Source organism: Mobula birostris, chromosome 12, assembly GCF_030028105.1.
Source record: "Mobula birostris isolate sMobBir1 chromosome 12, sMobBir1.hap1, whole genome shotgun sequence".
In the NCBI taxonomy this organism is placed as follows: Eukaryota; Metazoa; Chordata; class Chondrichthyes; order Myliobatiformes; family Myliobatidae; genus Mobula; species Mobula birostris.
This window is the reverse complement of record NC_092381.1, coordinates 68,558,268-68,582,933: the sequence shown is the minus strand read 5'-3', so window position 1 is coordinate 68,582,933 and position 24,666 is coordinate 68,558,268. Positions and strand designations below refer to the sequence as shown.

At 40.7% G+C, this 24,666-nt stretch overlaps 1 protein-coding gene across 1 annotated transcript in view; it reads right to left on the bottom strand.

Annotated features, from left to right (window-relative positions):
- Positions 1 to 24,666, bottom strand: part of trmt1l (tRNA methyltransferase 1-like) — an 83,630-nt gene that overhangs the window by 50,837 nt on the left and 8,127 nt on the right. Inside the window, exons 5-7 of the mRNA XM_072274008.1 lie at positions 23,068 to 23,132; positions 10,841 to 10,970; positions 506 to 632 (exon numbers count right to left, since the gene is read on the bottom strand). Of these exons, the coding sequence (XP_072130109.1) occupies positions 506 to 632; positions 10,841 to 10,970; positions 23,068 to 23,132 (322 nt within the window). The remainder of the gene's footprint in view (positions 1 to 505; positions 633 to 10,840; positions 10,971 to 23,067; positions 23,133 to 24,666) is intronic.

Genomic DNA, 24,666 nt, shown 5'->3' with positions numbered 1-24,666 from the left:
CAAAAGAAATTTACTTCAGTCATCAATCTGATCAGTTCACTTGATAAAGATGATTTATTCTGTGGGAAGTACAAGCCAGTTCCAGGTAAGAAACAAGTTTTATTTGTTTACAGATGCCCATAAATCAATTTTGTCCATAGGTCAGAAAGCACACAAAATCCTCATTATGGCAACTGCACAGTATTGTAACGAATGGCATCAAAGTACATAAGACTGACGAGAACAATTCGTAAAAGTAGAGTGGAAACCACCTCTGCCGTTCATAGAAAAGAACATATGGTATGGATGTTCGTTGGACTTCTGAATTTTGTAATATTTTGGTAACTCCATATTATGTAGGGGTGCCCATATATTAGGCAACCTTAGCCTGGGGATGGCGTGTACTGTACTGTCTACATACAATAGTTAAAAGGACAAAATAAATCTGCACCAATAATGATGAGCCAATGGGCAAGCTGAAGCTACCCTGTCTAATTCATTGTTAGAGTAACAGACAATACATCACCTGTTAGGTTTCATTTTCGGGTTAAAGAAAGAGTCTGTTTTTTGAGGAGTTGTGTGGTTTGGAAACACATGAACATCAGTGTCAACTTCTTTCATCACTTTAGTGGTTGACAATTGCCCACTAGCGGCTGAAATGGAGAATGACAGACAGAAGAAAATAAACACAACTTCTTTGAAAAATGATACTTCAGAAATATTTATGAGATCCCTAAAGGCTGGATCACGTATGTATCTCTTCCCCTCTGAGATTAAAAAAAATACAAAATAGTAAGATTAGCAAATTAACAAGATAATATTACTTATCATTTTTTATTTGCTGGTTATATGAATAACATGAAACATAGGCCCCTAAATTATTCTTACTGTTCTACAACCTTCTAGACAATAGAAACTACTACTGAATAAAGTTCAAGTAATTCAACTTTATCCAAATGAAATTCAATTCATGAGTCAACAAATCTGTACACAAACTTATTGTCACTTTCTTACTCCTTGATGAATTTCATGGTGTGGCATTAGTCCAAAGATTCAAAGGTGTATTGCACAAAAAAAACCAACAGAACACAACAGAACATCAACCCTCAAACGCCCTGCCCTCCCTCGTACAACAGAAAAGGAACGGGTGATTAAAAAAAACGCAGGATATAAAAACCACGTACAATCCCATTTATGCAGTAACTGTTGTTTGGACAGTTTGTTCTCTATAATACAGACACTTAACTGCAACCAAGTAACACACACAAAATGCTGGAGGAACTCAGCAGATCAGGCAGCATCTATGGGAGCACCGAACATAGTAAATGACCCCAACAGACTCATAGGTGAAGTATCGCCTCACCCAGTGTGGCCTCCTGTATATCAGTGAGACCTGATGTAGTTTGGGAGACTGCTTTGCCGAGCATCTACACTCCGTCTGCCAGAAAAAGTGGGATCTCTTAGTGGCTACCCATTTTAATTCCACTTCCCATTCTGATACATCCATCCATGGCCTCCTCCACTGTCATGATGAGGCTACACTTGGGTTTGAGGAATAACACCTTGTATTCCATCTGGGTAGCCTCCAACTGATGGCATGAACATCGATTTCTCGAACATCCAGTAAAGCCCCCCCAACCCCCCTTCACCATTTCGCATCCACTTTTCCATCTCTCATCTTATCTCCTTGCCCACCCATTGTCTCCCTCTAGTGCTCCTCCTTCTTTTATTCTTTCTTCCATTGTCTTCTGTCTCTTTCACCAATCAACTTCCCAGCTCTTTACTTCATTCCTCCCTCTCCAGGTGTCACTTATCACCTGGTGTTTCTCTCTCCCCTCCCCCCACCCTTTTAAATCTACTCCTCAGCTTTTTTCCTCCAGTCCTGCCAAAGGGTCTCAGTCCGAAACATCAGCTGTATTCTTTTCCATAGATGCATGTGTTGCTCGGATTTCCAGCATCTGCAGATTTTCTTGTTTGTGATTTGCTTAATTTCAACCATATTGGCAGTCCCTGTTTACTTCAAGAGCTCAAATTTTTCACATTTCCTTTTAAGGATAATAATCATTTTTGTGTCCTTGAATTACTCAATCTGTATTGAACTTTGCACCAGTCACACTTACTGTTTTAACTTTACAATTCAGTATTTTTGAATAGGAGCTAAGAAAAACTGTAGACATAAGCATCTATGCTAGTTCGAGTGAAATTCATTCATCTCAAACTGCACCTCATTTCAATATACACTATGTTATTAAAATATTGCAGATGAGGTTTACCATGATGCAAGTCCAGTGTTAACAAAGCAAGCATTCTTTCCTCTATCGTTTTTTGCTCAGATTCTCTTCCAGGGGTGTTTGAATTGAATTGAACTGACTTTATTACTTAGATCTTTCACATACATAAGGAGCAAAATCTTTACATTACGGTTCCGTCTAAATGTGCAATGTTCAATTTATAGTAATTTATAATAAATAGTATGTACAAAGGATAGTCAATATAACATAGAAATACAGTTGTGTCAGCATGAATTAAGCAGTCTGATGGCCTGGTGGAAGAAGCTGTCTCAGAGCCTGTTGGTCCTGGCTTTTATGCTGTGGTACTGTTTCCCGGATGGTAGCAGCTGGAACAGTTTGTGGTTGTGGTGACTCGGGACCCCAATGATCCTTCAGGCCCTTTTTACACACCTGTCTTTCTATATGTCCTGAATAGTGGGAAATTCACATCTACAGATGCGCTGGGCTGTCCACACCACTCTCTGCAGAGTCCTGTGACTGAGGGAAGTACAGTTCCCATACGAGGCAGTGATGCAGCCAGTCAGGATGCTCTCAATTGTGCCCCTGTAGACAATTCTTAGGATTTAGGGGCCCATACCAAACCCCTTCAACCACCTGAGGTGAAAGAGGTGCTGTTGTGCCTTTTTCACTACTCAGCCAGTATGTACAGACCACGTGAGATCCTCAGTGATGTTTATGCCGAGGAACTTAAAGCTGTTCACTCTCTCAACCCCAGATCCATTGATGTCAATAGGGGTTAGCCTGTCTCCATTCCTCCTGTAGTCTACAACCAGCTTCTTTGTTTTTGTGACATTGAGGGAGAGGTTGTTTTCTTGACACCACTGTGTCTGAGAGATGACTTCTTCTCTGCAGGCCACCTTGTTATTGTTTGAGATTATTCCAATCAGTGTAGTGTTGTTAGCAAATTTAATTAGCAGATTGGAGCTGTGAGCGGCAACACAGCCATGGGTATACAGAGAGTAAAGGAGGGGGCTTAGTACACAGCCCTGAGGCAGTCAGAGGGAACCCACTCCTACCACCTGCCAGCGATCTGACAGGAAGTTTTTTGGTATCTTAACTAATTCTTGTAAATCTTAAAACACAAAGTGCTAGCAGAAGACCAGAATAGGAATGGCATATCCAGCAACTGAAGCCTGCAATGATTTGAAGAAATCACAGCTCCTCTGCATGCTAAATCCAATTCACACCTCGATTTTACATCCTCCACACCCACTCCCCAACCCCCATCCCATCAATCTATTTACAGCAGATCTTATTCTCGCTATACTATAAAACCATAAAATATAGGAGCAGAAGGCGGCCATTTGGCCCATCGAGACTGTGCTGATCCAATTCCTTCAGTCAACCCCTCTCCGCTGCCTTCTCCCCATACCCTTTGATGCCCAGGCTAATCAAGAACCTATCTATCTCTGCTTTAAATGCACCCAACAAATTGGTCTCCACAGCCGCTCGTGGCAACAAATTCCACAGATTTACCACCCTCTGTCTAAAGTAATTTCTCCGCATCTCTGTTCTAAATGGACATCCTTCAATCCTGAAGTTGTGCCTTCTTGTCCTGCACTCCTCTACCATGGGAAATAACTTTGCCATATCTAATCTGTTCGGGCCTTTTAACATTTGGAATGCTTCTATGAGATTCCCCCTTATTCTCCTGAACTCCAGGGAATACAGCCCAAGAGCTGCCAGACGTTCCTCATACAGTAACCCTTTCATGCCTGGAATTTGCCTTCTTCACCACTAACTCAACCTGGAGACTCCCAAGTCCCTTTGCATCTCTGCATTTTGAATTCTCTCCACATCTAAATAATAGTCTGCCTGTTTACTTCTTCCACCAAAGTGCATGACCATACACTTTCCAACATCGTATTTCATTTGCCACTTCTTTGCCCTAAACTTTCTTTCTGCAGGTTCTCTGTTTCCTCAACACTACCCGCTCCTTCACCTACCTTTGTATCATCAGCAAATTTATACCTGTAAGGTACAAGTATTTGGCGTACTGGCTCCAAGCCAGCACGCATGAAAGCAGGCTCATTACTTCCATCTCCTATCATTTCCTCCTCTTTTCCCTGGATCTTACTCTGTCCCAACAAGTCAACTAATTCCCCTTTGATTCTGCTAGTCATTAATGAACAACAAATAGTTATTTGTAGTTGCCAGACTGCCTGCACATGAAATCAAGCACCTACAATCCCACACCTGAAGAATGTGCAAATCCTACATGGACAACATTTGAGGTCAGAATCAAATTTCGGTCCCTGGAGCTATCAGGCAGCACCACCACCATGTAAATTTACTTAGAGATATAGCTCGGAATCGGCCCTTCGAGCCACACTACCCAGCAACGCCCGATTTAACCCTAGCCTAATCACGGGACAATCTTGCAACAACCAATTCACCTCCTAAGCGGTACATCTTTGGACTGTGGGAAGAAACTGAAGCACTCAGAGAAAACCCATGCATTCCACAGGTAGGACGTATAAACTCCTTACAGATGACGTCAGGACTGAGCTGCAAACTCCGACGTGCTGAGCTGTAAAAGCGCCATGCTAATCACTAGGTTGCCATGGCCTCCCCAATGCAGAATCACAGCCTCCTTGCCCAGAGCAACAAAAACACCAAATCTGGCCCACAAGACCACGAGTGAATATCAAATCTAAAAATGCTAGAAACACTCAGCAAGTCAGGTAACATCTGCACAGAGAACAAGAGTTAATTTCTGGTCAAAGACCCTCCGTCAGAATTAGGAAAGGGAAAACAAATTGGATTTAAGCTGTAGAGAGAATCAAAATGCAAACTATTATCATATTTTCTGGAAATATCCCATTATCAAAGACTATTGGAGTGGGATACACAATGCCCTACAAGACATCTTTAAATGTGAAATACCCTTAGAAAGTAAGACCATATATTTTGGGTATATACCTCAAGAATGGTTGAAAAGAGATAAATATTTAATGAATATACTGCTGGTGGCTGGTAAAAAGACCCTTACCAGGAAATGGTTATCACAGGAGAGCCCAACTTTAAATGTATAGATGGAAATTACAATGGACATTTACAAAATGGAGAAGATAATAGCATTTGTTAATCATAAGTTGGAACAACTTGATTCATACTGGGAGAAATGGTTTAACTACATGATACCTCATAGGCCTGATTTTATTCTCACAAGTCAATGAGTATGTTGTAAAAAAAAAGATCACTCCTTACTTTGTACATAGTTTTCTTCTTTTGATTGTTCTTTCTTTCCTCTCCTTTCTATAAGTGTATACCTCAGATAAATATAAGTGGAGAAACCATAGAAAAACTACAGCACAGAAACAGGCCTTTTGGCCCTTCTTGGCTGTGCCAAACCATTTTCTGCCTAGTCCCACTGACCTGCACACGGACCATATCCCTCCATACACCTCCCATCCATGTATCTGTCCAATTTATTCTTAAATGTTAAAAAAGAACCCGCATTTACCACCTCGTCTGGCAGCTCATTCCACACTCCCACCACTCTCTGTGTGAAGAATGTTCCCTTTAAACTTTTCCCCCTTCACCCTTAACCCATGTCCTCCGGTTTTTTTTCTCCCCTTGCCTCAGTGGAAAAAGCCTGCTTGCATTCACTCTATCTATACCCATCATAATTTTATATACCTCTATCAAATCTCCCCTCATTCTTCTACGCTCCAGGGAATAAAGTCCTAACCTATTCAACCTTTCTCTGTAACTGAGTTTCTCAAGTCCCGGCAATACCCTTGTAAACCTTCTCTGCACTCTTTCAATCTTATTAATATTCTTCCTGTAATTTGGTGACCAAAACTGCACACAGAAAAACATAGAAAACCTACAGCAAAATACAGGCCCTTCAGCCCACGATGCTGTGCCGAAAATGTACTTATTCTAGAAATTACCTAGGGTTACCCATAGCTCTCTATTTTTCTAAGCTCCATGTGATGAGGTTTGTGACAAATATGACAATATGATATATATGTACAGTATCTGAAATACATCTTATGGAAAGTTTTGTTTGATAACGAACTTCAATAAAAAATAAATTACAAAAAAAAAAGCTGTGGAGAGGATGGGAAAGAACAGAAATGTACAGGCTGTGCTAGTGCAGAGACCAAAACATACAGTAATACAGATGGATGAAGAAAAAGAATAGCCCTTAACTCGGCAGTGGAATTATCGGGGCACCGTCATGACAGTGTTTCCATAGCAAGCTATTCCTGTTTTTACAAGGCTGAGTTGCTAGCTCAACGCTCAACCCGACTTGGATTCGAACTCGGGAACCTTCGCTCTGGAGCCCGGCACTGATATTATTGTGCCACCAAGCGGTACACAGATGGATGACCTAGAGCAGAAATGGCCTTTCACAGTTTTGAAATCTCTTTGCATTCTTTAACTATCCTCATTAATCGATCACCCAGATAACTTCATCAACACCTCATTCCCATAGCCATCCTGGCCTCACTCTATCCAAGATATTCTGTGCTATTCACTGCCACCCCACCAATAAAACAGAGAAGCAGAATTAAGCAATTCAGCCCATCAAGTCTGCCCCACCATTCAATCATTTTCTCCTGTTTTCTCCCCGCAACCTACGACACCCTTACTAATCAAGAATCTAACCACCTCCACTTTAAATATATCCAATGATTTGGCCTCCACAGCTGTCTGTGGCAATGGATTCAATAGAGTCACCAGCATCTGGCGAAAGAAATCCCTCCTCATCTCTGTTTTAAAAGTATGTCCTGTTATTCTGAGGCTGTGATCTCTAGTTCTAGACTCCCACTACTGGAAACATCTTCTCCATATCCACTCTATTTAGTAATATTCAATAGGTTTCAATGAGAATCCCCCTCATTTTTCTAAGCTCCAGCAAGTACTGGCCTAGAGTTATCAAATGCTCCTCATATGTTAATCCTTTCATTACTGGGATCATTCTTGTGAACCTCCCCTGGACCCTTGCTAGCACATCCTTTCTTAGATACGAGAAAACTGCTCACCATACCCCAAATATGACCTGACCAATGCCTTATGAAGCCTCGAGCTGAAGAGGGAAGGGTAACAACAATGTGGATGAATCATTCAGTAACATGTCAGCATAAGGGCAGAGCCCAGTACAACAAGAATGAGTGAGGTGAGGAGTGCAGTAGTGATAGGGATTCCATAGTTTGAGGAATAGACAGGAGTCTCTGTGAATGTGAAAGAAAGACCAGGATGATTCCCAGGATCAGTTATGTCTCAGATCAGGTCCACAGCATTCTAAAGGAGGAGGGTGAATAGCATAAGTTATAAAACCATAAGATATAGGAGCAGAATTAGGCCATGTGGCCCATCGAGTCTGCTCTGCCATTTCATCATGGCTGATCCAATTTTCCTCTCATGTACATATTGGTATCAATGACATAGGCAGGAAAAGGGATGAGATCCTGAAGAGAGAATATTGAGAGTTAGGTAGAAAGCTGAAAAGGGTAGTAATCTCTGGATTGCTGCAAGTGCCACGCACTAGTGAGGGTAAAGGTAGAACGATCTGGCAGGTGAATGTGTGGCTGAGGAATTGGTGCAGGGAGCAGGATTTCAGGTTTCTGGATCATTGTGATCTCTTCTGGAGAAGGTTTGACCTGTACAAAGAGGACGGAGCACCACGGAAGAGTAGCAGTCAGAGTGACACTATTGCTGCTCAGAGCTGGGAGTTCAATTCCGGTGTCCTCTGTAAGAAGGTTTGTATATTCTTTTCCTGAGTGCATGGGTTTCTTCCAGGTGCGCTGGTTTTCTCCCACAGTCCAAAGACTTACTGGTTAGTAGGTTAGTTGGTCATTGTAAATTGTCCTGCAGCTAGGCTGGGGTTAAACAGGTGGATTTCTCGGCAGTGCAAGTTCATTGGGCCAGAAGGGCCTGTTCCACACAGTATTTCTGAACAAACAATAAATAATACACCAGAACTCGAGAGGCACCAATATCCTTGCTGGAGCTGTTGGGGAGAGCTTCAATTAATTTGCCAAGGGGGTGGGAACCTGAATGATAGGGCTGAGGATGGAGCAGTTGGTATACAAGTAGATGCTGTGTGTAGTGAGACTGTGTGGAAGGACAGGCAGATGATAGGGCCAAATTGCAATCAGGATGTTGAAGGGTAACATAAGAGGCAAAACTGAAAAGTGTGATAAAAACAGGAGTGATGGTGTTATATTTGAATGCACACAGTATACAGAATAAGGTAGATGATCTTAGAGCAAAGTTAGAAAATTGAAGGCATGACAATGTGGGCATTGCTGTGCTGTGGCTGAAAAAAGACCCTGATGGGAAGGAGGGAGGTGGGGGATGGATGGGGGGGTGGACAGCTCAGAGATGGACCGGGGGGATGGGGGGGGAGAGTGCAGGGTGGGGGGGGCTACACACTGAAAAATACATATCTATTACATACTGTACATAATATAAACACACAGTAGATCTAGTTAAAAGGAACACATCAGGACCAATGTATTTTGGCCCAATTCAGTAACTGCCCAATTAGCCGAAGTTTCATGGAAATAGTTGAAAAGGTATAAAAAAGAAAAACCGAGCACCAAATTATGTATTTAATTGAAATACGGAACAAAGTATAACACTACCAATACTACTCCAGTACTATAAAACTGTGCATTAGTTCCTAATAGTTATTGACACAGGAATTCATCCAATGTAGGCAATGCACAAAATCAGCACAGATACCTAGTGTAGATAACAGACTGCCTCCATACAACGAAGGCTGTTGCATCCTCCAAACTTTCATTTTCGTTGTAACATTCAGGATAATTGTTCATATGTTAAAATTCTTCATAGTTCCTAACTTGTTTTCACTCCTGGCCATTTCTGGTATCTCCAAGCCTAAATGCTTGAAATCATAGTCAGCAAAGCAGTTTTATTTGTCTTACTGCTTGTTATTGCCAACCATCACTGCTTTTTGAACACAACTGCACGCAATTGATACTATTTAAGAACCATTCCTCTAATAGTGTAGCATCTAAAGGCCATACAAGCATGCACAACTGATGAGAGTTAGAACCTGTCAGCAAAAGTCTCCTTACCCGATTAAGTGTCATAGTGTCCCAAATAAATGAAGGGAATCCAGGCAATTTTTTCTATTAGTTTTTAGTCTGTAAAGGTTGCCTCAAATAAGTGGCAACCCCAATTAACTGATAATATCTAATCAACCAATCACGTGGCAGCAACTCAATGCACAAGTAGGCACGGCCAAGAGTTCAGTTGTTCTTCAGACCAAACATTAGAATGGAGAAGAAATCTAAGTGACTTTGACCATGGAATGATTGTCAATGCCAGATGGGGTGGTTTGAATAATTCAGAAACTACTGATCTGGGATTTTCATGCATAATAGTCTCTAGAGTTTACAGAGAATAGGGATAGAAACAAAAAAATCCACTCGGCGGTAGTTCTGTAGGTGAAAGCACCTTGTTAATGAGAGAGGTCAGAGGAGAATGGCCAGATTGGTTTGAGCTGACGGGAAGGCAACAGTAACTCAAATATCCAAATGTTACAATGGTGGTGTGCAGAAGAGCACCTGTGAACACACAGCACATCAAACCTTGAAGTGTATGAGCTTTTGCAGCAGAAGACCTCTCCAAGTTCCACTCCCATACCTAACGAAGTAGCCGCTGAGTGTGTATATACTCAGTGACCACGTCTTTAGGTATATATACGATATTGTAATTTATAGTGTATTTATGTCTTGCACTGTACTGCTACCACAAAATGTCAAATTTCATTACATACAGTGCATCAGTGATAATAAACCCCATTTTGAATGCCAAAAAATTAAGATTCACACCTAATGAAATCCATCAGCAAGACACCTCTACACTGACTCATCATTCACAGAGCATTGATAACGTTAAGTTGGATCAAGAGTTCAGCTCTTTCTACACTGTTTTACTGAAAATCCCCAGGATAGGAATTACAGGGACCCAAGCTCCCTCTACACTATTTTTTCAAATGCTCACACAAAAATATGGGTTAAATTCAGAATAAAGCTCCCTTTACACTTCCCCAATAAACACACCTACTTGGGCAGGGACAAATCAGTGCATATTGCGTCCACTGGACAGATTGAGCCTTAATGGAATACTGAACACTGCTGCAGCTGGAGTACGTTCTTCATTTACTTTAAGACACCCTATCTAGAAAAAAAAAGTTTCCTCTCCTTTTCTGTTCTTCAAAAGATCTCCAACCTGAAATATTAACATAAATGCTGCCTGTCCTATTGAATGTTTCCAGCATTTTCTGTTTTAATTTCAGAATTCCAGCATCTACATTTTATTTTGATTTTTGCATATGTTGTTTTTAAAGAACGTTGGTGTGGACACATTTTCCTGCAGGAGCCACTGAACAGCAAAGTTTAGTCGGAATTCTGAGCCTAGTCAGAATTCATGCCATCTCTGTTGACCCAGACTGGTCAGCTTCAGTCAATTTGAAATGGCTGCTGGGGTGTTAGTTGCTATTTAGCTTTTAAATATATATTATTGGAAAAAAAAGTACAATTAAATTTTCGACATGTCTGATCACTCAAACCTATTACACACACCTCCAGTGAAGCTGGCTTCTGTATCTCCTTTGTTCAAATGTCGTGTTATGTGACTGATCATGTCTGTTCTGCGTGCAATAGTAGCGGAACAGACAATACAATGGTAGTGTGCTCCAATCCGCACTGGAACCTGTAAAGAGAATTATACGTTTAATCAGAAGACCTGTCATTGAGCACTGTGTCACTACTATTTGGCACGACTTTCCCACTATATCAGTTTTTAGTGATGATTATTTGATCTTGGATATTTATACCAATGGTAAAAGACCAAGTGAAAGATCCTACCTGTAGAGCTTATTCCTGAGAGAATGTATAGGATTTGGTGTGGGAGCACCAAAGATTTTATGTTTCATTGTTCTACTAAATGGTTATTGAAGACATGATCAGAACATTATGTAACGCCCTGGGAAAGGTTTCACTACTAATGTAATGGTTTCGCTGTAGCAGCAGTGTTTGAGTTATGATCAGAGATAATGGGGGATTTGGAATGTGCGCCATCCAATGAGGGAAGTGTTGTTTCTTTCTTCTGTGTCTGAGAGGAGGTATTCGTGGTCTTTTGTTGGCGAGAGACGAAGAGAGAAGATGCGAAAGGAAAGAGCTGGTAGACTGCAGGAAGGAGTGGACTTGCAGTGAGGGTCCGGGAGTCAACAACGCTTGGAGGAAATCGATGGGGAACGAATGGACGGAAAACCACGAGCACCAATGTGCACATAAGCCTGTTTCATTAAAATGGGCCCCTTTTCTTTTTTGTTTTCTTTACTAACCCTATAATCAAATTAAGAATTATAAAGCTTAATTGCATCTGGTGAACTGTTTGATATTTTGTGGTACTGATTTGTAACAGGGGAAAACATCACGCAGCATCCACACAAACGAGATTTCATGTTTGGCGGGGCCAGAGACTGTCTTCTCTTAGACTAACGCCACCGGACAAACCTGAGGGTTACAATTGTGGGGGCTCGACCGGGATTGATTTCATTGAATGCTGTGTGATTGCCCTCAGCATTGAACCAGTGGGTTGGGTGTTTAAGTCTGTGCTGGTATGGATGCTGCCAGGGTGGAGTGGTGGTGTGCCTCCATGGGGTTACCAGTAACTAATGCATGTGTGTTGAGTAGGGTAGATATTCCTACTCCAGTTGAATTGGTAATTTGCCTGTTAAGTACTGTTGAAGTTGTCAGCAAAGTTATGATTGTGGGGCGGAAGTTTGATAAAATGGCAGGCACAGACCTCGTTTTACTGTAGACTAGCACTGATGTAATGGTAGTGGAGCTGTCCGGTACTATAGGTGCCCCAGGTGAGGCAGGGCCAAGGACTGTCCATAATTCCAGGGAGGAGGAGTGTGTAGCAGAGCGGGCCGATTCACAAGTTGAGTTTCCCGTAGCTGTGGGCAGAGACTTCAAAGACAGGGTTCTCTCCTTTCTGAGGAGTGAGGGGAAGGAGTGGTCGGAGTAGGAATGTATAGTTAGTCCCCATCCCCCAGTGCAGAGTGAGAGTTCTGAGTTGGCATCAGCCCTTATCTCTCTGGTGAATAAGTGGCCCAGTGCACAGGCACAGGGTCCCCACCAGAAGCTAAGAATATTCTTTGGAGTAACGCCCACCCCCGGGGGGAAGAGGAGCATGAGACAAGCAGAGCAGACCTCTCAGTTGTTAGATGAGTGGCAGTGCTCTGATGACGTAAAGCGACAGAGATTGGTTGAGAGTTTGAGGGGGCAGGCTGCTGACATGGTGAGAGCTGTGAAAACCCAGTACCCCCTACCTAACACTGCCGCTTACATATGAGCACTGGAAAATACACTTGGTACGACAGGAAGCCCAATGGAGCTCAAGATGGGGTTTTAGAACATGCGGCAGGAGAAGAGGGAGAAGCTTTCTGCCTACGCTTTTCAGCTAGAGAGGCAGCTAAGTTGTTTGTGGTGCAGTGGGGTCATTCAGGCGGCTGAGGTGGATCAGTTAAGAATGGACCAGATAGCAAAGGACGCCCAGTCTCAGGACCTGATTGCTTGGGGTCTCCAACTATCTCGTAAGACATGCCCCCTCTTTTGTTGAGCTGATCAGAGAGGTACGGGAGGAGAAGAACACGTCGAGATGCGGGAGGGCTCCGTCAGCAGAATACAGTCCTCGGAAGTAGCCCCTTGTGGTTAAGTGACCACGGCTAGCCCAACTTGGGGAGTGGTAAAGGAGGTCATGGCCGAGTTGAGAACTGAGATGTCCTGGTTGTTAACAGCGGGTGTGGTCCCCTCATATGATGGGACTGATAGAGAGGTGGATCCCCTAAGGGGACACTTCAGGCAGGAGCGTGAGCGGCGGGAAGCCCTTTGGAGAGTGAGCCCCTGGGTACCTAAGCACACAGAGATGTCGGGAAACTTAGAGGAGACCCAGTGAGGGAACGGCCTGGTGTTACTGGGGGGAACATGTTCCCAGCAATATACCAAGGAACCCCCAAAAGCGAAAGACCATATTCCTGCAGGCTTAGTGGGGCCATACTCCAGTGTATCACTATGGATAGCTGGTATTTATGCTAAAGCCATACTCGACACTGGGTCGCAGGTCTCTTTGCTGTACCATTCATTTTACAACCAGCATCTGACGCATTTCCCATTGAAACCATTCAGGGGTCTTAGTGCTGGTGATTATCCGTACGATGGTTATTTGTCAGTGAACCTGGAGTTTTCAGAGGCCGATGCGGGAGTGTCTGAGGTCCTTGATACATTAGTGTTGGTTTGTCTGGACCCCGTTGAGACCGGCAGCATTTCAATTCTGGTGGGGACCAACACCCCTCTTGTGAAGAGGCTCATGGGGGCCTGCAAGGAGAAGACTGGCGAGAGCTTTCTGGGAACATTGTCCGTGCACCCGGTGTTTCGAGCTGCTTTTGAGGAAGTGCGGGGCTGCACTGGGCCGGATACCAAACTTAGATGAGAGACTGTGTGGTTCACCCAGTCAAAGCCAATCATGTTACGGCCCGAGAAAGTAGCGAGAGTGATGGGACTCCCAAATTTGCTGGAGTGTCTGAGGGTGAGGCCCTCTTAGTGGATGCTCTGGAAGACTATGAGGAGGAGTCAGGATTACCTGCTGGGGTACTGGTGAGGCCCGATTGTAGAAGCCCTCGGTTGTACAGGTGAACAGGATGGCAGTGATTGTCAAGAACACTGTGAAGAGAGAGGTCACTTTCAAGTGGAGGATGCCCCTGGCACATCTGTTCCCGGTGACAGTAATGTCTAGCGTCCTGGTAAGACAAGCCGGGGAGAAACCCTCTGTAAAGGGGAACAAGTTGACCGCTAAGACATTCAACTTTGGGGACTCCCCTGCTCCTGCGGGTTGGAAGAGGAGGTTGGTAGAGAAGATGTTGAAGGGGACTTCTGCCTGCTGCTTAATGGAGTAACACACAATTTCTGTGGCTGCGTTTAATTCTTCCTTTTCCCCAGTTTAAACTCTGAATTTTTAACTTTTATTTATTCTTACTTGTCATTATGTCACAATCCTTAAGAAGTGGAAAGCAGCTTTCTGAATCCAGCAATGGAAAGGGAAAAGCTTCGAAAGAAAAATCAGAAGATATGCCTGTCTGGGCTGAGCGTTTAGAACATGCATTGATGGCTCTCGACAATAGATAATAACACTTCTGAGATGAAGTCGTTTCAACAGAGTTTTCAGTTTGTAGAGGAAAATATTATTTCCTTGAATTCTGAGCTTAAAGAGTCGAAGCGTCAGATAGCAGATATTTCAGCCCGCTTGGAACAGTCTCAATGCAAGATTATTGACCTGGAAGCAACATCTCGTCGGAATAACATTCGAATTGTTGGACTGAAGGAAGGATCTGATTTATTGGACTATTTTGCTAATTTGTTTCAATCTCTGCTTCCGGACATTCTAGCTCAGTCTCCCGATATTGAAAGAGTGCATAGAATTTTCACTTCGAAATCTCAAGATCCGAATAAACCAAGGTCAGTTTTGGTCAGTTTTCTTCATTTCAGAGTTAAAGACCAAATCATAAAATATGCAAGGAAACACAGAGTTCTTAAATTCAAGGGTTCCGAGGTTTGTTTTTATGAAGACTACCCATGGGAAGTTATGGAACAGCGGTTCAAATTCGTTCCAGCTATGAAGATAGCCCATGATAAGGGATTATTCCCATCACTTCGCTATCCAGCCCAATTAATATTATTTCCTAAAGATTCGACTCCATGTGTTCTTTTGGATCCCAAAGTGGCAATGGACTATGTTAATTCTATTTTGGAGGTGGCCGAGGTTTCAATGGTATTAGGTCTGCTGAATAATTTTCTGAAAGAAAACGAGCTTTGAAGATTTCTGATATGTTGAAAATGTCCTTTGATTGATGGGCCATTTAAAGAAGATGTGAACTTCTTGATTTGACTGATGAATGACTTCTCCGAAATCTGATTGGTATACTGAGTGAATTAACACAGCGGACAGATTGTTAAATAGTTTAATTATTTGTTTTTATCCTTCCTTTTCTTCATTAATTAAGTGAAAGTTTTCATAGTTTATAAGGACTCTTTCTTATATACATAGCGAGGAATGCTTAGTACATGTTTGTAGATAGATAATTAGTCCGTTTTTTTTCTAAAAACAGTTTTTAGGCAGTAAGTCAAAGGGATAATGGTGCTGATTTTTCTTCATTAGAGATTACATAGACATTTTTCTTTTTGTTTAGGTTTAATTTTATTCTTTTGAAGTCTTTGGAGATTGATTTTTCATTCCCCAGTTTATTTTAATGATTAAGCATAAACATCTTTTTTTCTCTCTGTTGGGCTTTCTTATTTTAGGGCCGTGTTTTTTTTGTGGGGGTGGGAATTAAGGAAAGCTTTTAAAGTCATGATTATAATTTAGGCAGCTCGCGGAGTTCTGTTTCTTTTTTCTTTTTCTATGGGGACGCATTACGGCTTTTTTTTCTTTGCCAGATTTCTGGCTTTTGGGGTGGTGGGAGGATTGGGGTTAGTTTCAAAATATAGTTTTCATTGTAGGATTAATTTCATTTTTTCCAGTTTTTTTTTCTTATTGCATTTGTTCCCATTATGGAGTTCCAGAGCATGCGTGTTTTCTATATGGTTATACTTATCACCGCCATTTTTGATTAGCCAACGTTGGTATGCGTGTATCTATGTGTTAAAAAATATATTTTATAGTTAAACAGATAAATGTTATTAGTTGGAACGTAAGTGGCTGGAATCATCCTATTAAGCGAAAGAAGACTTTTAAAATTATTAATTGACTCCAACCCAATATAATTTTTGCTCAAGAAACGCATATCAGAACTGGCGATCAAGATAGATTTTTTAAAATGTGGAAGGGCCTTCAATATCATGCCACTTGTCAAAATAAAACAAAGGAAGTATCTATTTTTATGAAATCTAATATTTTATTTATCCAAGAAGACATTGTGTCAGATACTAACGGTAGATTTTTAATTGTCAAAGGAACAATTTGTAATAGAAAAATTGTCCTGGTTAATCTATATGGACATCCTTCTTTTTAAAAACGTATTTGGTTTATTGCCAGATTTAAATGAATATTTGTTGTTAATGGGTGGTGATTTTAACTGTTGTTTAAATCCTTTGATTGACAAGAGTTCAACCAATCAGCGGCTTCCGAGTTGTTCAGCATCACTTATCAACTCTTTTTTAAATCGATTATGGTTTGATTGAAATCTGGAGACATCTACATCCTAATGACAGAGATTATTCCTTATATTCACATGTTCACAAAAAATATTTGAGAATCGATTATTTCATAGCTGATTTCTGATTTTTGTCCGAAGTCCAGAAATGTGAATATGACACTATCGTTGTTTCGGATCATGCGCCTTTAAGCTTAACTTTTGAGTTGAATGATGTCGGTATTGCAAACTTGCCTCGGCGTTTTCCAGAAAATTTATTACAAAGTTCAGACTTCGTCAAATTTATTGAGACTCAGATAAAAGATTTTTTTCTTTTTAACAATACGGGAGATGTGTCGAAATTGATTATATGGGATACATTTAAAGCATATTTGCGAGGTCAGATAATCTCCTAGTTAGCTAAACTTAAGAAACAGACAAAAATAGAGTTAGATAAGATTTCAAAACAAATTAAAGACTTGGATAATATTTATGCAATCTCTCCTAACGTTGATTTATTTAAACAAAGGGTTGAACTTCAATCACAATATAATTTACTATTAACTTATCCTATTGAAAGAAATTTGCTTAAATTGAAAAGTTAATTTTATGTGTTTGGATATAAAAATAATAAGCTATTAGCATCCCAATTAAAGGCAGCTAGAGCTAAAAGACAAATTTTAAAAATTCGTAAGGGAGACAGTAGTTTAGATTGTAATTATGAAGACATTAATAAAATTTTTCAAGACTTTTACATTAAACTTTATAAATCTCAGTTTCCAGCTGATCCTTCTAAAATGAATACCTTTTTACAAAAGATTGATCTTCCTAGAATATCTGTTGAAGATCAACGAACTCTTGATACTCCTATTACTGAAAAAGAAATTCAGAAAGCTATTCTTTCAATGCAATCTGGTAAAGCTCCTGGATTGGATGGTTTTTCTGTAGGATTTTTATGAAAAATTTTAAAAATTGCTTTCTCCATATATGTTGGAAACACTTAAAGATTATTTTTTGTTAGGAGAGTTACCTCCCACATTTAATGAAGCTTCTATTTCATTATTAAATGTGGATGCTAAAATTCTTTCAAAAATAATGGCTAATTGAATGGAGAATATTCTAGCTAAAATTATCTCTCAGGATCAAACAGGTTTTGTAAAGGGCCGTTATTCCTTCTCTAATACTCGGAGACTGTTAAATGTTATATACTCATCCTTTTCTAAGACTCCCCAATGTGTTGTTTCTCTTGATGCTGAAAAGGTATTTGATAGAGTTGAATGGAAATACTTATTTAACGTTTTAGAGAAATTCAGCTTTGGTACTAATTGTAATAAGTGGATTAGAATGATATATAAAAGCCCTATTGCTACTGTTATTACTAATAATTGTAGATCTCCTTTTTTTCGACTTTCACGGGGTACGAGACAAGGATGTCTGTTAAGTCCCCTGCTATTTAAGTTGGTGTTGGAACCCTTGGCCATTGCACTTCGTGAAGCTAAAGACATCCATGGAATTTCCATAAATGGGACTATTCATAAGATCTCCCTTTATGCCGATGATCTCTTCATTTATGTTTCGAATCCTGAAGAATCCATTCCTAGTTTATTGAAATTATTAAATGAATTTGGAAAGTTTTCAGGATATAAACCAAACCTTCATAAAAGTGAATTACTTCCTCTAAATGATTTTGCTTTGATATATGATGACACCCCTTTTAAAGTTACAGACTCTTAAATATTTAGGTATTATTATCACTAAAAATTACAGAGACCTTCATAGAGCTAATTTGGTTCCTTTAGTGGATTTTATGAAGCAATTATTTCGTAGATGGAGTCCACTCACACTTTCGTTAGCTGGCCGAATTCATGCAGTTAAAATGATGATTCTACCAAAATTTTTATATGTATTTCAAAATATTCCTTTTTTTTAAACTAAGAAGTTTTTTGAACAGGTTGATTCTATTATTCCATCTTTTGTTTGGAATAATAAAAGACCAAGAATTGGGAAATATCATTTACAAAAATTAAAAAAGGATGGAGGTCTTGCTCTGCCTAATACTAATGGGCTGTTAATATACATTATATGTGTTCTTGGTTATATTGGGCTGATAGAAATGAATGAGCATCTTGGGTTGATTTGGAATTGAAAGCTGTGAAGCAATTTTACTTAACTTTGTTATTAGGAGCTTTTTTATCTGTACAACTGGCCAAAACTTCTAATCTAAATTTATATCCTATGATTAAGCAGTCATTACAAATTTTGTACCAGTTTCATAATCTTTTTTAATCTCAAAAAATTTAACCTTCTTAGTTTAATCTATCGAAATTATTTATTTAAACCTTCACTAAATGATCCTACCTTTTCTCTTTGGAGGAATAAAGGAGTCTATTCCTTCATGGATCTGTTCCAAGAACGCCGATTGATGTCTTTTGAGAAATCAGTAACTAAATATTCTCTCTCGTACTCACATTTCTGACAAGAATATTTAAGTAATTTTGAATATATACAGGATTCTGACCTGTTAGACATTATTTTAAAAATGAATCCTTTAGTGAAAGGTTTTCTTGGGAAAATTTATAATTATCTATTATAACAGTACAATTATCCTTCGCTTAAGATTCAGCAAGATTGGGAAAGAGAGCTTAACATGACCTTGATAACAGAGGATTGGTTGCGAATTTTGAAGTTGGCTAATTCTTCTTCGATTTGTGCCAGTCACTCTTTAATTCAATTTAAAATTGTACATTGTTACTATTTGACAAAGGAGAGACTGTCTAAAATATTTCCTAATGTTGATAGTGTGATAGATGTAAAACAGAGACAGCTACATTGACACATATGTTTTGGTCGTGTTCTGTATTGAAACAGTTTTGGAAATCTATTTTCTCTACAATCGCTAAAGCTTTAAAAATTAATTTACAACCTAATAAATTGACAGTTTTGTTCGGTATAATCCCTCAATATATTCATGGTATTTCTATATCAGACCAACATGTAATTGCATTTGTTACATTATTGGCCAGAAGGGCTATTTTATTGAAATGGAAAGATGCCTCTGCTCCCACTTTGATACAATGGTTCTCTCAGGTGATGCTATGTCTTAGCTTGGAGAAAATCAGAAGTCAAACTTTTGATCCTCAATTTGAGTTTGAGAAAAGGTGGGGTTCTTTTGCCCTCTACTATCATCTGATTTGAGTTAATTAAGATGTTTTCCTTCTGATTCTTGTTTAAATGGATTTGAGTTGGCGGATTGATGTTTTTCTTTTATGGAAGCTTGTATGGCGTATAGCTCCGGGGTTGTGCTCCCAATGGTTTTCTTTCAGGTTTTTTTGTTAGCAGGGTTTTTTTTTTGTTTTAGTTAGTAGGGGTTCTTTTTTCCTTCTTTCTTTTTTCCAAAAAAAAATAGTTTTAACACTTTATTTTTTCTTCTTATTATTGATATATTGTTTAGCTTTGTTAATCAGTTATTTGGTAATTTAATTCCTCATTGTACATATTGACATGTTGACTTGATTACTTTAATGTACTTCTTTTTGTTGATCTTCAATAATAGTTAATAAAAAAGATTTAAAATGTGAAGATGTTGAAGCTGGAAGGTGCCTTTTCCAATGATGAGTTTGATGTGGGTTATTCCAAGAGTACTCGTCACACTATCCGGATGACTGAGGACACCCTGTTCAGAGTGAGGTTGCGGCGAGTGGCCCCTGCAGAGGTGGAAGATGTTCAGCAGCATTTGTGTAAGTTGAAGGGATCATCACTGAGTCGCGAAGCCCCTTTGTGTCCTCAATAGTAGTGGCCAGGAAGAAGAATGGGAAGGTACGGATCTGTGTGGACTACAGGACTCTGAATAGGCGTACCTTCCCCGACCAGTATATGGTCCCAAGGATCGAAGGATGCGCTGGCCGAGTGGTGTGAAGTGGTTCAGTGTGCTGGACTTGAGGAGTGGATATTACCAGATCTCCCTGAGTGAGACTGACAAAAGAGAAGACGGCATTCATATGTCAACTGGGATTCTTCCAGATCAAAAGGATGTCCCAGGGCATCTCCGGAGCCCCTGCAACCTTCCAGCAGGTCATGGAGAAAATGGTGGGGATACGAACTTGCTTGAGGTATTGGTATACCTGGATGACCTCATAGTGTTTGGGTCCACCTTGGAAGAACATGAAGCCAGGCTACTGAAGGCGCTGGGCCGCCTGAAAGCTGAAGGGTTAAAACTTTCCCTGGACAAGTGCCAGTTCTGCAAGTCATCTGTCAGCTATGCTGAGCACATAGTCTCAGGGGATGGAGTAGCTAAAGATCTGTCTATGATAGAGGCAGTAACCACAAGGCCAAGGCCCCAGACTTTGAGTGCTTTGTGCTCGTTCCTCGGGTTCTGTGGTTACTATCAGACGTTCATGAAGGGTTACACGAAAGTGAGTCACCCATTGAATTAGCTTCTGTGTGGTTATCCTCCCTTGGGGAACAGAGAGGAGGACAGAAGGAGAGGAGGGTAAAGAGTACCTTAGCCCTTCGGAGCCTTTTGGACTGAGGTGGGATGCAAAATGTGAAGAGGCCTTTCAGTTGTTGAAGGAGATGCTGACCCAGGTGGCTGTGCTGGCTTTTGCAGACCCCTGATTGCCGTATGTACTGCAGACAGATGCCAGCAGAGAAGGCTTAGGGGGATCAGGATCAGGGCACCAGATTGAGACCCGTTGCATTTGGCAGCCAGAGTCTGTCGCCTTCTGAGAAAAACTACCCCACACACAAGTTGGAGTTTCTGGGGTTGAAATGGGCTGTGGTGGATAAGCTGAGTGACTACCTCTACAGGGCCAAGTTTGAGGTGAGGACGGACAACAATCCTCTAACTTATATCCTGACCTTGGCAAAATTGGATGCCGCAGGCCATCGGTGGTTGGCAGCGTGGTCTGTCTATGATTTCAGCCTGAAGTACTGGCTGGGAAGTAGGAACATTGTTGCTGATGCTTTGTCCCATCGTTCGTATGAAGGGCTGGACAGGGACGGAGAGTGGGAGAGCATTCCTGCCCCGGGGGTGAAAGCCATGTGTCAGTTTGCCATCATGGAGAAGGCGGATGGAAGGCAAGGGCAGGATCAAGCGGTAGATCAATTGGGAGCTTCTGATGACACTATTCCACAAGTTTACTGTAACCCGACAGCTCTGAAGACAAACCAGTTACTGGAATTGAGTCCTGGGAAAGTGGCAGCTCCTCAGCGAGATGACCCAGGCATCGGTACCGTTTGATCAGCGGTCGAAAAGGGAGACATGATTCAAGTGGAGAAGACGAAATATGCTGCGGTGTCTCCATTACTGAAAGAATGGCCCAGGTTGGAGTTGAGGAACCGGATCCTATACTGGGTCACGTCACCCTCAGACCGACTTTAGCATTCCCAGCTGGTTCTGCCTGAGAAGTATTGGAGGACTGCCTTGAAATCACTTCATGATGATTCTGGACGTTTGGGGGTGGAAAAGACCTATGGATTGCTCAGAGACTGGTTTTACTGGCCCCAAATGAAGCCAGAGGTCGAAGAATACTGCAAGTCGTGCATTTGATGCATATAGGGCAAGACGCTTCCTACACGGACAGCTCCCTTGTCCCACTTGCAGAGTGCAGGGCCCCTGGACCTGGTGTGTATGGATTTCCTGTCAACAGAACCAGATGCCAGCAACATGGTGAATGTCTTAGTCATCACAGATCACACCACCAGATATGTGCAGGCTTTCCCCACCAAGGACCAGAGGGCGTCTACAGTGACCAAAGTGTTATGGGAGAAGTATTTCATTTATTATGGGCTCCCCAGGCGGATACTCAGTGATCAGGGGTGGGATTTCGAGAGTAGGCTCATACATGAGTTACTGAGCATGCTCGGAGTCCAGAAGTCGAGGACTACTCCCTATCATCCACAGGGTGATCCCCAGTCCAAGAGGTTTAATCAGACCTTGCCAGACACGCTAGGAACCTTGGAGATCAGCAAGAAGAGCAGGTGGAGTCAACATATTGGACATCTGGTCCGCTGTTACAACTGTACCCCAAATTAAGCTTTTTTGTCAGCGAGAGATGAAGAGAGAAGATGCGAGAGGAGAAAGCTGGTAGACCGCAGGACAGAGTGGACTTAAAGTGAGGGTCTGGGAGTCGATGACACTCGGAGGAAATTGATAGGGAATAAATGGATGGAAAACCATGAGCTCCCAAGTGCAAGTTAGGCTGTTTCATTAAAAATGGGCCCTTTGCCTTTTTGTTTTATTTATTAACCCTATAATCAAATTAAGAATTATAAATCTCAATTGCACATGGCGTACTGTCTGATATTTTGTGGTATTGATTTGTAACAGGGGAAAACATCACACAGCATCCATACAAACGAGATTGCACAAGTCTTCCTCTAGACTAACGTTGCCGGCCAAACCTGACGGTTACAATTATATCGGGAGATCCGAACACCGTGCATCACATTTTCTAGAAATATCAATGAATGAAGAAAAATGGGAAAGTTAAGGGTGAAATAATATTGATGAGTCATTTTTACCTAGGATTTCTATTTTTAAGGTAATAATGAGTAGTCAAGAATATTAGCGGGCATCAGGATACATTATATCATCCAATTTCATATTCCTGTTACCTGTTCTCCATTGAGGTTGGTTTTCATTTTTCGACAGGCTAAATGACAGATACACATTCTATAACCTGTTGGAAAGTGAATTTAGCAAGATTAGTAAGAAGAAAATGTGCAATTAACAGGTGGCAAAATATTGGCCATATTCAAACTAAATTAACGACTTTCTTGACTTAATTATGAAACACATTCCTTTAATTTTTTAACAAAGCAAATTGATTTTGAGGAGAGGTGGTTGATGGTAATGGGAGGGGTTGTGGAAGTGGGGGGAGACTGCTTTATAACTACACTTTCAACAGTGGCTTTAAATCTTACGATGATCAATTGAAAAGGTCCTAGCATTTAAATGCTAGGATTTGACATGTGAAGAATGGATCCACAAACTGACTTGAGCCATGTTGTCAAGTTTTCAGAAAAATTTATTAGTCTCAAAGCAATACGCAATCTACACAAATCCTGTCTACGCAATGCAACGTTAGAAGTTTAATGATTACAAAAGATCCCACGCATTAATTTATTCTCACTGAAGCATTCTAAAATGTCTGTGATGCGAGAAGGATCAACTTACTTATTATGAGAAGCAAGTTACAAAGTATGCAGGTAGAAAAACTGAATAGTTGACCACTGCCTGATACAAAATAGTCAGCAGAAAGTACTGGGTGTCTTGGATGGATTCCTTCTGATTAATAAAAGAATGATTTACTACAGCATTGAGACTCAAGTTGGTTAAAATCATGTAGGGTCTGACTATACAAAATATGTTTTCATAATGTCCATTTTTACTTTTCATGCCTGCTCATAAAACAGCTTAACTTTGATGAGCTTAAAGATTAAAAAAAATATACCAAATATTAAATCATTATCCTAAAAAATATATTTATATTGTGCTTTCTCTGTCTGTTTAGAGATGCAGACAATATTGTAATGTAGAAATTGTGTTGATGAATTAATTAGCAAAAAGGATCCAAAGGGAGTGGATAGCATTTGAGAAACAGGAAAACCTGCATAGAAGCATAAAACCATAAAACAATTCCAATGCTTCAGCAAATCAAACAAATGATTCAGCTTTGTAACGGTCATTATGTCCAGAAAATCAGCAGAATCAGATTTAAACGCATTGCCAATATATGTTGTGAATTTTGTTGTTATGCAGCAACAGAATATAGCAATATATAATAAAATCAGTAAATTACAGTAAATATATATCAAAAATTTAAATTAAATAGTGCAAAAAGAGAAAGAAAGTAGTGAGGTAGTGCTCATGGATTCAATGTCCATTCAGAAATCTGATGGCAGAGGGGAAGAAGCTGTTCCTGAAATGTTGAGGAGTCTTCAGGCTCCTGTACCACCTCCTTAATGGTAGCAATGAGAAGAGGGCATGTCTTGGGTGATGGAGGTCCTCAATAATGGATGTTGCCTTATTGAGGTATTGTTTTTTGAAGATGTCCTGGATACTGGGAAGGCTAATGCTCATTATGGAGCTGGCTGAGCACAACTTTCTGCAGCTTATTTTGATCCTGTAAAATTGCACCCCACCCCCTCCATGCCAAATAGTGATGCAGCCAGTTAGAATACTCTCTGTAGAAATTTGTCAGTGTCTTTGGT